The following is a 15,676-nucleotide window of genomic DNA, read 5'->3' as shown; positions in this document are numbered from 1 at the left end:
TAATGATAAGAATACTGAATTGTTGTAAATTTTATTGAATTGAAAATGAAAATAAAAAATTAATAAAACATGTACAAAAGAATATTTTATTATAAACTTATTATTATAATTATATTATATATTTATAATGTATAATAATATTGGACGGTTGAAATGGCTAGATATAAACTGCAAGTTTTGAATATTAATTATTAATTATAATAATGAAAATAGGTGTTACGTAAAGAGAGGCTCATATCATACAGAGAGTATATTAATTTGAAATTATCAATATTTATATTCAATAATGGCCTTTTTTTTTGACCGCGTTTATTATTGTGAGATGAGATATAATATCAGAATGTAATGATTTTAATTCCGAGACAGTTTGAAAAAAGTATCAATAAACTTGATTACCATTAATAATTGATGACACAATTGTTATAAAAAATGGGTAATTATAAAAAAATTCGAAGAACAATATTGTATTTTTTACTTAATTTCTGTTGAAAAAAATATAATAATTATCTGTGGATCGAAGGTTAATACATAAATTACATCTGGCATCATATTGTACGTCATTGGCTCTCAATTAAACAACACATAATAATTAGTAATATTTAATATTTAATTATTGATCTCTTGCATTACATACTACTTTTATGTAACCAAATTTCATTTTATCATTATTTTTATTTTACGCCTATCATTAATTGTCAATTATTAAATAATAACTTTAAAGTAACATGACTTTCTAGTGCATTTCAAATAGTACCAACTTAATTTTCATTATCATACAATTACTTTTTAGTTTTATAGAATAATTAAGTACGTCATATTGCTCAATATATTCTTAAATATCAAATGCAATCAGATAAATTCAATATTCAATTCTCCGTATAGGATATTAACAATTATTTATAAAAATGCTAAGGCCGTTTTAGTTAATTCGATAATTTAATGTTGTGACGGAGGATTATTTGAACATTGGTGCATTTTTTTTTTTTGCATTGAAAAAATAAAAAATTAATGTTTAAAGTTAAAGTTAGTTTTTGACAACCGGCTCCTCGGTCCCGTCTGTTTTGGTGTATAAAATTTCAGCATACTCTGTTTTGTCCTCGCTGACACGTCGTGGGGTGGGATTCGGCTCTCGCGTGGTCAAATCTAATTCTGCGTAGACCAGGCCGCCTTCTGGGTTCACTTTTTCACCATTAGATTCAGGAATCTGCATAATAAATTAAAATCATTGATAGTAAAAAGTATATTAAAGAATTTTGTTATTAAATTGTCAATAAAACGGCGGAAGTAATTAACTGTGACAATTATTGGCATAAATTACCCAAGCTATTATTAAGTTGGTAAAAAATCACTATGATCTAATCGATAACGCTGTAGATATTAATTAACTATCTATATGGATTAAGAACGCTCAGGAATGATAAGATAATTGAAAATACTTTATTAATATTACCATCATACGCTCTTCTATTCTATATCTTCCAAAAGTTATTTTATTATTAATTAAATTTAATGTAATTTAAAAAAAAATAACGTTACCCTGTTTAATAATTTAATAGCTATGCCAAAATTCAACCCAAGTTTAAGACGATGGTTAATATTTAAATTCTGTACAAGTTTGATGGGGATCTTGAAATATTTAAGCTGTATATTGCAATTGCATAGCGACCACAGGATTATAATTAACTTATAACTATATTACACCTTAATTTTCTCAGCTTCATCGATTAGATTTTAATTTAAAATTTTTATCTAAGAAATTAATTTAATTTTTATTTCTGTTGAATTTTTCCGAACAAAAATTTAATCTTAGTTTACAAATTATTTTATTTTAGTAGTTTACTTTATACTTAGATTTTTATGTCTAAGGAAATTAAATATTTTTAAAAATCCTTCAAAATTATTTACTTGATTCAAGTAATTTTTTTTTTTTTTTGCCATTTGGCTATACTGCCTTGTCATTAAAATTGAATAAAAAATAAATAAATAAATTACCTTTTCATCGTCGACAGTAACAACAGTTTTCATCGTATCGGTGTCAGAACCAGAAACTTTATCCTTATTGCGTTTAAAAAGTTGAGTCAACATAATTTTAGGTCTCCTCGGTCTCCCAGATCCAGAATCAACTTCACTTCTTGAGTAACGTCCAGCGCTCTCAGTGTCGCTTCTACATATTATTTAAAATTATAAAAAAAAATAAACCAATTAATTTTTTTAATAAATCTAATTATCTATTCAATAAACATTTAACACAAAGCACGACATTTTTCATTTATATGACAGGAGTCAAGTTAAATTAATTTTTTAAATTAATTAATAAACTATTTTTTATGTTTTTTAATTATTATTTTTTGTAACTGCGATGTTAATTAAAATAAGTTCTTTGAGACGGCGATAGTACTAATTACAGAGTTGGAAATTATGCGATCGATATTTTTTGTTAAAGAATTCATTTATTTTTTTAGTCCTATGTACCTATCAAAATTATAATTATCGTCGCGGTAATGTTATATATATTACAATGAGGGTAATTTATTTATGTAAAATTAGACGGTTATTTATTATTATACAGACCTTTTTTTTTTTTATATATTGTTTTTTTTTTTTTTTTTTTTAATATAATTTACACTGAAAAAAATTAGTAATTAATACGAGATGATGCGTGTCATTAAAACTGTCTTGTCATTTCAATTACAAAGTAATTGATTTTATTGTAATTAATTTTTAATTGATTGATTAGAGGTTGCTATTTTAATTTATTATTAATTTTGTTACAGTCAATCGAAATAAATTTTTTTTTTATGTTTAATTTAATTAGTTTATTTTTTAAATTGAAATAAAATAAATAATATTAAAAAGTGGCCGAATAAATTAAAAAAAAAAAAAAATTGGAACTTATTTTTATTTCAAATTTGTTTTAAATTTTAGTTTAAAATTTTTTTTTTCATTTTATTACAAAAAAAATAATTTTATTTCAATTTTAATTGAAATAATTAATATAAAAATTAATAAAAAGTGAGCGAATATTTTAACGATTGATTGTAAGACCTTAGGAAAATTTTTTACCCATTTTAAATGATGTAATCATCACAACCATTTAAAAGCACAGCAATAATTAATCTAATTAATTTAACCGAAGTGAAATGAATAATTTATACGATAACAAATGAGCGACGAATAGGTACACCAAAGCAAAATTAATAATTTGCTATTCGGGATACTGTAAAGCTTAAAAAGCATAGCATTAGCTTTAGCCAAGGTTTAATCCATTTTGATGGAACAAGCGTAACGAAATTTTTAATCATGTATTATTATTATATCATAAATTTAATAAGCCGGAAGTGGAAGGTAAATCTGCGGCACGGGATAAAATAAAAAATTCTTGCCTGTGCCCGGTATTGTCGTCGGTTTTTGGTTTGTAGAAGCGAAGGAGTCTAATACTCGCTGCTGGATCAGCTATATCTCTGAAAACGTGTGCAAATCTAAACTCTACAAGTTGTCTAAATAATTCTAGCCGATGCATGGTCTGGCAATTTTTTTTTTATAATTACGTTAGTCGGTATTGTGGTCAAAGCGATTTATTTATTCATTTCTTCAGTATATCAAGCGTTTACTCTAAGTATTAATATCAGTGCTATTTTTTATTAGTGACAAAATTTTTGAGTTCAAAATAAATTTTTAATTAATAAAAATAATAATTTTTTTTTTTTTTTTTTTTTTTTTTTTTTTTTAAAGCGAAGAATCCAATACTCACGATTCGCCAATATTCCTCGTTGTCAAACCACCTAAAAATAATATTTTGTGCTATTAATTTATTAATTTTGGATAAATTAAAAATTGCTCAATTTTAAATTTGAATTAATTCTAAAAGCGCGCCAAATTTCTTGGGAATCCCTCATAGATAAAAGTAACTAAAAGTACAGTTAAAATCAAACGAAAAATATACAGTAAAATTATTAAATTTTAAAAAATAAAAAAAATTTTTTTGAATCGTTTGGAATGTCAGTCTTTAAACAAAAAAGGGTTTTTTTTAAATATTAAAAAAACAAATGTATTCGTTTTCTTTTATTTTATTTCAAAAAATCATATACTTATTTTTATAATAATTATAATAATAATATCGTAATAGCAATGAGTTAAATTTATAACTTATTACACTATAATTTTAATAATTGATTTCTTTATGATTTTTTATATATATATTTATAATAATTTCCATTTGAAACATTACAATTATTGATTCAATTTATTCGGTTAGTTTTTTTTCTGCCTATTGCATTGTATCTATAATTACTGATACAAAAAATGCCATTTTAGTTTAAACATTTCAATAATCCAACCCAACAATTTTTAAAAATTTAATCTTTTCAAATATTCGTTAATTTGTTAATTTTTTTCTTCATAGTTAATAACTTCAATATTAATATATTATCGAAAACATGTGCCTGTAAATTAATGTAATTATAAATACATTGTAATAACAAAACCGTAAAGTAGAATTAATCTGTAATTAATTTACTGATAATTATGGTCAGTAATAAATTTACGCTTCAGTAACTTTCGTTAAACCATATTACAGTTATTAACTAATGAAATAATGCTGTGAAAATGAATTTTTAATTAAACGGTACTTTATGAAGTGAATTACATTATTAAAACTTATTTATGATAAATATGTATACTCCATTGTATGGCCAACGATCATGCTTTTTATTTTAATTTTTTTTAATTTATTCATTTATTTATATATATATTTATTTATCTTCTTTCAATAATACGGTATCCATTGAGTACGAGTTTCTACAATCTTTATTTTCATTTTTAATTAATCAATTTTATTAAAGCGAGTTACTCTCCCCATTGTTTTAAAATTAATAAAATTATTTATTTTAATATTTGCATTATAAATAATAATTATTAATGCGAACATTCAAAATATAAGTAAAAATATAATTAATATTAATTAATTATATTGTAATATTAATTAAATGATTTAATTTAAGTAAAAGTCTCTTTAACTTCGCAAATTTTAATAATAATTAAACACGAAAAATAAATGGTCATGTACGATAATTAATTTTTGTACATTCAATACATTAACGTTAATATCTAATTGAAAATTACCCGAGTTTACAATATTCATTACATATATGTTAATATATTTGTAATATTTTATTTTATTTTATTTATTTATTTATTTTTTTTTTTTTTTTTTTTTATATAATTTATAATATATTCACTCCAACGAATATATTTACTTTTAATTATAAAATGTATGGAATAAATAATTATCAATGTTTTTGAGTGATAAGGTTTAAATACAGGAGAGCATTAAAATTTCCTTTGGCAGTGATTAATTGACCTGTACTATTTTTAAAGAATGTTAAAATTTTAAAATTTCAATTTGAATTTTTTGTACCAAAATTTAAACCACGATGCTCTTGATCTTTAATCACTCATAAGTTAAAATCATTTTTAATTATTTTCCAGAGCTTAAATAATTGTTGATTTATTATTTTTATAATTATAGTGATCACGAATGATTATTATTTATTATTTTAATTTATTTTATTTTATTTAAATACGTCAATTGAAAACATCTAAAATTTATGTTATTAATTAATTAATTTATTATAGTTATAATTAAAATTATTTAAATCTTCAATCTTTACTTACTCATATTTTCTATATAGATATCGTAGTACGCAACCAACAGTTCTAATAAATTTTTTTAATTCGTCAGTATTTAATTAATGTTTAATATTTATTTTTAAATATGAATAACGTCATGTCTTCGGGCAATTGAAATGCAAATACTCAATTCATCAAATAATAAATAAAAAAAAAATAATAATACTAATAATAATAATAATTGTTTCTTCATTTAATTATTCATTGAATAATTGATTAATTGCAAACCGACTGCCGTTGACACATATAATCATATTTATATCAATTATCACTATTACTTCGGTTTCGTACCACAGTATTTATAATATTTATAGTATTTATTTATTTATTCATTCATTTATATATATTTATATATATTTAATATTTATATACAATATATATGTAGATAAAAAAATTGACAGACAGATCCTTTGAACAAATAATAAACTTTGTTTCTTAGCATGAGATCGTTTTCCCAACGGAATTAAATACTGTCGCTCAAATTTTATTGGGCTCGTGCTTAGTAGTGAGGCGCCTGGAGAATCGATGCCGTAAAAAGAATCTGTCAAGTCTTTGCTGTTTTCAGTATAATAGTAATTGTAATTGAAAAATTTTACTCCAAATTAATGTTAATTCTGCAACATCTGACAAATTTAAACTGTAAAAAAATTCTAATTTACATTTAAACGTTTTATTTAAATGAAATAAAATTTTCATCGTTCAATTGAGCAGATAAATGACATTACAAAAGTACAAAGAAGATTATTGTCCACTTAATCTGATTAATTTAAAACTACTACTGTGTAATAAATAATTTTATATTGATTTAATCGATAAATTAACAATTTATATTTTTTTTAATGTTTTGAAAATTTTTTAATTAATTTTTAAATGAAACAACTAAAAAATGATTCGAATTATTTAAAAAACAAATTAATTATTAACTTTTCGATTTATTTTTATGAAATTCTTTATTACACTTTATATTTTTTATTTCGATTTGATTTATTTAAAAATTAAGCTTTCATTATAAATTCACCAGTTGATAAATTATTTATCAAAGTTTTATATTTAATAATTACTTTTACTTTATTTAAATAAATTTCATATTTTCATTTACAACGTACAAAACGGCAGTTATTTAATCGTTAATAATTATTTTATCAAAGGTAATAATAATAAATGACAATAGAAATTATTAATAGTAATCAATAGGCATCAAAATTACAATAGAAAAAAAAAATGATTAATTATTACAATACAATAATTATGGAATGTCTTGTTAATTATATTAACAAAAAATATCAAATATCAATACTTTTGTTATGTTTCTTTCAGCTTTATAAATACTGTGCACGTAACGTTTTTATATTTATATATAAAAAAAAAAAAAAAAAAAAAAAAAAAAAAAAAAAAAAAACCCAATTATTCATTTATTCAAAGAATGACTTTACAAAATCAAAATCAGTCATTCGCAAGTAATTAAACTTTTGTCTATAGATTTCTCTAAAATATGAGTAAAAAATTTACTTCATCACACAATCTTCACACATTCAACATAAATTACATTGTCTTTATAAAAATGCTCGTTTTACCAGTAATAAAAAATAAACAAAAATTACTATGATTTTTTTTTTTTTTTTTTTTTCAAACGTTACGTTAGAGATTCAATAATTTCAAGCAAAGATCGTCTATCTCTTAAATATAATTACCAAGAATATTATCAAAAAATACATAAATAATTAATACTTAATAGTAATATTAATATTATATCAATTACTACAAGAAAAAAAGAACTAAAAATTTTAATTATCTCAAAATAAAATGTATCTCTTGGTATTAAATTACTGAGGCTCGGAATATGCCGATTGGCTTTAAGAATTAAATTATAATTATTAACTACATCTAGTTACATATAATAATATTAAATTAATGTATGAAAAAGAAAAAAAAATATTAATTTTAATAATCGCGCTGATCGATCTCTTTACCGAACACATTTACAAAAAAAAAAAAAAAAAAAAAAAAAAAAAAAAAAAAAAAAAAAAAACAGCTGCCTCAATACAATCAGTCTATAGCGATTAATTAACATTAGATCTGTTCTTCAATAAAATCTTGACAAAATATTAATTCAGAAAAATGTTTATAATTAATAATAATTAGTAATCCAGGCGGCTGGTTACTTGTAAAGCCTCTTTATAATAATAAATCACAAAGAGATCGTCGCGATCGGTATCAAATAAAACGTCATTCTCGCGCATACACTTATTATTTATTATTATTATTATTATTAACATTAACTATTAATATTATTATTATTATAATATTTATTTATTTATTAATTTACTTCATATATAATATAATTTATTAATTAAATAATTTACTCTTATTAAAAAATGCAGGAGAATGACGTCTTAGTTATAAGTTACAATTCTTAATCTAAAAATGGATTAAATCCAGTACAGCAGAATCGAAAGTGGCGCACTTTGTCGTTGATATTATTTATTATATAAATTATAAATTTTATAATAATTTATCGAGCGACGATAACGAGTGCGGTTTATCAGCACGTACTAATTAATTATTTGTTTATACTGGTGTGTCTGTTTTTTCGTCCTTTCTTTTGATGTCCTTAATCTCGGTGCGTCCATTAACGTACTCGGTGCTCGCGTGAATGGGGTTCTCCTGACCACCATGAGGTGTTTTTTCGTCGATAATATGCTGATCGTTGTGCTCGTCGTCCTCGTCGTCACCAGGTGTTATGTGTGCTTCACTTCCGGCTCCAGCGTTACCCGCAGCTTCTTCATCACCACGTCGTCTCGCTGTAACAAGCAACGCCAATCATCGGTCAAGGCAATTTTGTGTGAATTTATATTAATTATTACTAAATCAATTTATATATTTTACAAGTACAATCATTTTTCAATTAAAATTTATTTTCATGATGATATTTGTTTTTTATTTTTATTTTCATTGTATGATTATTTTTATTTATTATATTTTAATATATATTTAAGACTTTTTGAGTACATTTAATTATTTCACTTTTATACCAAGTGTAATTAAATTTTTTATGTAAAAAAATACTTCCAAAAATGACGTATAAATTTTTATACCAAATATTATGCTCTACAAAATTGTTCTTTTTTTATTTATAAAATTAGGACATTTAAAAATTATATAAAATTTATAAATTATAAAATAAATAAATATAAATATGACTTTTAATTCATTATAATTTTTAAACGCATTATTTTAATAAAAAAATTCATACGAACAATTTTGTAAAGCCTAAAATTTTACAAAACTAATTTTTCATCAGTTTTAACAAAAATTTTATGTAAAAAAATTCCAATAATTAAAAAATAAATGATTCTACCTTAAAGATAATTTTTTTACATTAAAAACAAATTATTTTCGATACAAGCAAAAAAAAATTGTTTTTCTAAATAGTCTTACATTTATATACATCAACTATCGTGTAAATACTATTTAAATATAATTGTGCAGATCTAATGCATGCGAATATTTTATTAATTATTGAATGTGAATGAAAGATCAGTTTTTGATGATTTTGTGCAATTAAAAAAAATTGTTCCAATTTCTTTATATATTTCATTATGAACATAAATATATTGCGATTCATATGTATGATCCTCGGTATGTATGAATAAGGGATCAAGCGGCAGTGGTATTAATTAATTAACGATGATGAATCACTGAAAAAATAAACTATACCATGCTGGGGTTGAAATGATTGATAAGTTTTCTATGAGCATTACAGAAAAAATTCAAAAGATAAATAATAATAATAAAAAATCTAAAATAATCACACTTGCCTTCGTTGATAATTAGTGGTTGCTTGTTACAACAATTAATAATACGTTAAAAAAATAATTAGGTATAATTCTCTATGGACATATTTAATTTCATTTCTACAAAAGCTTCTATTGTAATTGAGTGTATGTTTTTTTTTTTTTTTTTTTTTTTTTTTATGGTTTAAGCTGCTGCGCTTGATGCATGCGATTTTTGTATATTTTTACTTTGTTGTAAAATCCATATTTAATATTATAAAGTGATGTAGTTTGTTATGAGGATGGATTTTCGTTGAATTTAATTATGTGGGGCTTCTCGTTGGAAAGGTCCATGCAATTACTGTTCAAATTGATTTTCGGACATGAATTCACTACTTTAAGTGATTAAGAAGAATAATTAATCAAAATAATCTTTGGAAAAATTTTATGGTTCTTATTTTTAATTACAATTACAATTATTTTATTTTTTATTGTAAATTATTTAAAAATATTTTTGATTCAACTGAAAGTCAAAGCTCAAGGTTAGTATTATCTTAGTAATTTAGCGTACAAAATCTCTCTTGAAGCAGACTAATGAAAAATTTTATTATAAATAATGCATATTCATGAATTCATACTACTAATTTGAATTTTAGAGATTAAAAGAGATTTGCATTATTCTTTCCAAAAACAGTCTTCTTAATTAAACCGAATGAAAAATATTTTTAATGTTTGGAATATGCCAATTCTCTGTCCGTTGAAATTTTTTCATCACCACAAAAATTTTAATAGCCGAAATTTAATGTAATTCATTATATTTAATGGCAGTAAATTAATCAGTTAATTAAAATGACAAAATCTCTTTATAAGGTTTGCATAAAGTATAATATTTTCAAATTTATTCATAGTTAGAATTAAAAGAAAAACGTTGAGACGTAAATTAGTTTGTATCGCGCTTGTGAACCACAGTTAAAAATTTTTTAATATGATTAATTAGAGTAACAGTTTTATTTTAAAAATTTTGCATTAAATTACTTTTATTGAATTGAAATTTTTCAATTAAAAAATAAAAATTTAAATTATCATTTTTTAATTTTTTAGATTATATATTCGGGTTTATTTTTCCATCGGTTATTTTGAGAATCGGGTGACTGGTATCTAAAAAAAATTGATAAAGTGCCGGGTAATTCTAAGGGTCTTTGAAATATAAACAAGTGATATTCAAAACACGGAATGTAAAAAAAAATATACTGAGAGATGAATGATATGACGAATTGTTCGCGGTTTTGAAGGGTTTGTCGAAAATGACTTACCCTTGGACAGTGTCATGCCTAGAGTACGGATACTTATGATTTATGGTGTTGTGTCTCCGTATTCTTTACTTGGCCCGACTTGCATGCTGTCCTATTATGGTGTAGCCGCATAACATACAAGAAATTGTTTTCAAAATAACTGATACATTTTTTATTTCCTTTTTGATACCAGTTGCGATACGAATACGTTTGATTACAGCTTTTATTATTTTATTATATTATATTTTCTCAGTTTTCATCAACTCAATAATAAATTCTGATTTAATAATATTTCAGACTGACTTCCAAACGTTTAAATTCGCATGGAATTATTTTATTTTTTCACTGTATTATTAGTAAGAATTTTAAGATTATTGTTAACAAATAAATAATGGAATTAATTAATTGTTATTAACTAAAAAATAAATAAAATGAGATTCTCACCAGCAAAACACCAGCGTCCAGTCGCTCGTGCAAAGATGATCAAGAATGAGAGTACGATTATTACTAAAATTCCTACGACGATTCCAATTATGTATCCTGCATCTAAATCAACTCCTGTAAAAGTCAAATATTTATTAATTTATCCACAGATATTATTAATTGATTATCTATTAATTTTTGTCTAAGCACAAGTATCTAGCACAGCATGCGAGACAAAAAAATAAAATTTTTATTTTGTGATAAAATATTTGTTTGAAAAAATTATAAATGAGTTTAATGATAATGTATATAATTTTATGGGAGATTTTAATTTTAATGGTAAATAAAAAAATATTGATTAATAAATAAAAACGGGATAATTACGGGTAATAACAATTATATTTAAAAATAGTTATTACCTAGTGCGTGCATGTGTTCGGAGAGCTTACCATAGAAGTGAATGAGCGCTCCTGCGTGGGCATGCGGCGAATTTATTTGCATTTAGTTTAGACATTTAATAATTTATGTGATTGCTTTGTAAAAGTAAACAATTTAACACACAGCATGTGATTCGTGCCGGAGTGATACTTTTTTTTCACAAAGTTGTTAGTTGAAGCAATTTTTATATTAAAGCAAATTTTTTTTTTCTTTTTTCAACTAGTGCCATAAGTAATTTCAAAATTATCAAGTTAAAAAAAATATTTATTTTCATTATCACACGGAAAAAAAATAAGATAAAATGAAAATATTCATTAAAATTAGTAGAAAATTCTATTTTATATTTTTCAATTTTTCTAGTATGATAAAAATAAAAAAATATTCAATTTTTACAAAATTATTCAATCATTTTAACAGATTAAAATTTTTTGGATTTTTTAGCGTAATTTTTCTTCGGGTAGTTATTTTTTAATAAAAACTAAAATTCACGCGAGACAATTTAATGGCACTAGTAAAATATTGTTAAATGTAGGTATAAATATAAATAAAATAAAAATAATACACATTTGTATTTACCTTCAGGTTCAGCAGAGGTTGAAAGCAAAATGCGGTATTCTTCAGCTCCCTCATCATTACGTGCTTCCAATTTATATTCTTTTTCCGTATCGGACTTTTGTACACTGTCGATCTTGAGCTCAAGTCTCCATTCATCCTTGGCCTATTAATTCCCAAAAAAAAAAAAAAAAAAAAAAAAAAAAAAATAGAAAAAAAAATAGAAAAATAAATAAAAACAGCCAACAACAAAAATAAAAACCAAGTAAGGAAATTAAATTCGAAAAACTTCAAAAAAAAAAAATGAAATTTAATCGATGGAAATAGATTAAAGTAACGCGAAAAATGAAAATAAAAGTCTAAAGAGTTTCCCGGAAAAGTAGTACTTTGACGTGGTAGAGGATTTTCTACGATTGCGTCTAGTCTGCTAAAGCAACCAAGCACGCAACCCTCATACCAGATTAAAGCTACGTCCGCTTCAAAGGATTATTAGATTTTCGGCTTTTCCATACTACTAATTTAATCAATATACATACATATTGACCAAAAAATAATTAAATTAGGAAATAAATGAAATAACAAATTTACCACTTCGACGGCGCTTGATGATTGCAAACGATTGGTTATGTCTGGGCTTCCTGCGTTTATTTTTTCACCGTTGATGTTCCAGACGAAACGTGGTCGTGGATAGGCTTTCACAGTCAAGTTTATTGTTCCTTCGCGTCCAATTACGAATCCAAATAATTCAACAGGAGGTTGTGGTTGTGGTGGGTCTTTAATTAAAAATTAATGAATAAATATTATTTTATATTATAGTCACTAATTACTTGAAGTTTTATAAATGTTATAAATAAAATTTTTTCTTTCAAAATAATTAATGTGTTCTCTCGACTGTATGTTAAAAGTTCGATTTTTAATAATTAATTTAAAAAAACTCTTCATCAGATTGATTTTAAAAAATTATTCTATTTTTATTTACTATAAATTTAACTTTAAATAAAATTCTAAATTCAGAAAATTGATTTAATCTCTGATCAAACTTTATATTAATATAAACACTTACAGTGAACTACAAGTTGACGAGTAGATTCTTGAGGGCGGTCCAAAGCCAGATGATGAGATATACAACGAACCATTTTTCCGTTGTCACTTGATTTGATAGTGTAAGAAATATTTTTAACTGAAAGCGAATTTTCATTGCCGTTGGAATCATAAACGTTTGATCCAAACTCTCTTTCCAGTGGTTGATCATCTATTAAAAATTCAAATAATTAAATTTATTTTTAATTACAATAATAATTATAAAATATTTAACGCATAATATGTAGTAAAAAATTGATAAATTACCAAGGAATAATGATATATTGGCAGCAGGACGACCCTCTAATGAAATGCAACTTATTTCGAGTTTTTCTCCATTTTTGTAAACGTTCCGGCCAGAGAGTCTTCCAGGGCTCAGCAACAATTGAGGCGCTTTTGGCGGTTCTGTAATTTAATTTTTATTAATAATTTATTATTTAATTGTAATAAAATAATATATAAAATTATACTTACTGGCAACGACAATATTCACGGTATTGGCGAGTTCGTTTCGGCTGCTGTTAGTGAGGACAGCGCACAAAAATCTACCGTCGAATTGTTTTTGTACGCTGTGAATGTAAACACCGCACTGTCCAGTTTGTAGCCCATCGCCGTAGTACTCGATTCCGTCATTAGCATTCTGATTAGGAAGTAAAAACATACTATCCAAAGTGGGAATTTGAACTCGACAGTTGATAAGAGGGAGACCTACTCGACACATGATTTTCAGGGGTTCGCCTACTCGGACTGCAACCTGCCCCGAAGGCTGAATGTCAACTGAGCTGCTGAGTCCCGCTAAAAAAAAAAAAATTTACTCAATTATTAATTGTAAAAAAAAATTGACAATTTTTTTTTCTTGAGTTAATAAATTATGATTGTAAATAAATTTCGTAAAAATGAGCATGAAGGAAATAATGAAAGTTGATTCGTTGATGAAATAATAGATAGTGAAGTTACTTAAGTAGCAGAATGAAAACAGAAATGATGTAATGTTTTTATAAGTGAATAGAAGCAAAGACGCGAGTGACTAGACGAAGGATTTACGAGAGGTAAGTTGTGTAAGGACAAGGATGGTAGAAGGTTATTAAAGCTCAGGAGCTTCCTCTTCTAGATCTCTTCTATCCAGCTGAATAGCTTGCGTGCCATCACGAGAGAAAATAAAGTATATGAATTTATATATATATATATATATATATATATATATATAAGTGTATTGCACGGAAAGGGAGATCGTTAGAAATACTCTTAGCAAGATGTGCACTTTCATTCATCATAACAACAGCAAGTGGCTCGTTGTTGCGTTGTTACTTTTGTATCTATACAGTCGACAAGAGAATTTAAGTGTACGGAAATGGAATGTTTGTGTAGAGGAGTATGGGATAATGTACATTTGTATTTATATATAAAATAGCGCGAGAGCTTTGCTTGAATAGTTTAAGGAACGAATAAATGAGCAGAGCGGGAGAAAATGCACAAGCATCTAGATTTTAGATTGCCAGTACAGTTTTGCATTTCCACCGAAACTTGTAACAACTGCCGTACTACGTTGAATAATTACTTGTAGTTGTAGTTGTACTCGCAGTACGAGTTATAGTATGAGAATTGTTCATAAGTGTATGTAAGAGCTCCCGTAGTCCCGCAAAATGGATAACAAGGAAAGGTACATCGAGCGGCGCAAGAGCCTCCTCATCCCGAGACAGGGAACACACCCACCCATCGTGAACTAAAGGGGCCATGGCTTTACGCCGCGATTGTAAATGAACAAAAGTTTCGACATAAAAACTCTCGTTCAAGTTTTCGTGTTAAGTTATAACAGTGTTATAGTGGTTTTATTTGTTATTTTATGAATTACTCTACTTGCACTTATTGCATTCAATGTACTTAATTTTTTTTTTTCTTTTTCAACAAGAATCTATTTCTACTGGAGATATTTCAAAGTTTTTCATCTTTATCAATTTTAATTTCCGAGTGTTGAAAATCGCGTTTATTAAATTAAAAAGTGGGGTTTTTTTTTTTTTTTTAACATTTAAAAATATAAAAAACATGCAATAAATTTTTTTCAGAATTTTTTATTATTTTAAAAACTATTATTGAACTCAATTATTATTATTTTTTTTTTTTTCAACCAACAAATTACAGAAAAATGTTGAGGTTCAATTATATCCATTAAAAATATTGAATTACTTAAAATAAAAAAAAGTTCTTGTGTCTATTAAATATCGAACCGACGCGAAAATCAAATCCTAACTTAACGCGTAGAAGATTTATAGCTACTATTTATTGGCAACACTTCAATTATTCGATTCTCTGAATTATTAAAAGTTAATATTCTAAATTAAATTGAAATTTTTTAATAAAAAATACGTATTCAATCCATTTATCTCGTGATTTAATAAGTGAACCTTTTAAAAATGTATTATCTAATAAATT

The 15,676-nt window shown here is 24.6% G+C and overlaps 1 protein-coding gene across 5 annotated transcripts in view; it reads right to left on the bottom strand.

The window, feature by feature from the left end:
- Positions 1-36: 36 nt before the first annotated feature.
- Fas3 (fasciclin 3) overlaps positions 37-15,676 on the bottom strand; it is a 171,742-nt gene continuing 156,102 nt past the window's right edge. For 2 of the 5 annotated variants that reach the window (XM_074241400.1, XM_074241399.1), the window contains 10 exons: positions 13,721-14,041; positions 13,514-13,651; positions 13,230-13,418; positions 12,755-12,939; positions 12,191-12,332; positions 11,198-11,311; positions 3,752-3,782; positions 3,384-3,461; positions 1,993-2,164; positions 37-1,204 (listed from right to left, as the gene is read on the bottom strand). In XM_074241400.1, the coding sequence (XP_074097501.1) occupies positions 1,025-1,204; positions 1,993-2,164; positions 3,384-3,461; positions 3,752-3,782; positions 11,198-11,311; positions 12,191-12,332; positions 12,755-12,939; positions 13,230-13,418; positions 13,514-13,651; positions 13,721-14,041 (1,550 nt within the window). In that variant the 3' untranslated portion in view covers positions 37-1,024. Of the gene's footprint in view, positions 1,205-1,992; positions 2,165-3,383; positions 3,462-3,751; positions 3,783-7,073; positions 8,490-11,197; positions 11,312-12,190; positions 12,333-12,754; positions 12,940-13,229; positions 13,419-13,513; positions 13,652-13,720; positions 14,042-15,676 lie in introns of those variants that run through there. The other 3 variants (XM_074241404.1, XM_074241403.1, XM_074241402.1) reach the window with 2 other exon arrangements.

Source organism: Cotesia typhae, unplaced genomic scaffold, assembly GCF_013202065.1.
Source record: "Cotesia typhae breed Kobodo isofemale line unplaced genomic scaffold, CoteBio_Ctyphae contig_33, whole genome shotgun sequence".
NCBI classification, from domain to species: domain Eukaryota; kingdom Metazoa; phylum Arthropoda; class Insecta; order Hymenoptera; family Braconidae; genus Cotesia; species Cotesia typhae.
This window is presented reverse-complemented; position numbering and strand designations above follow the sequence as displayed.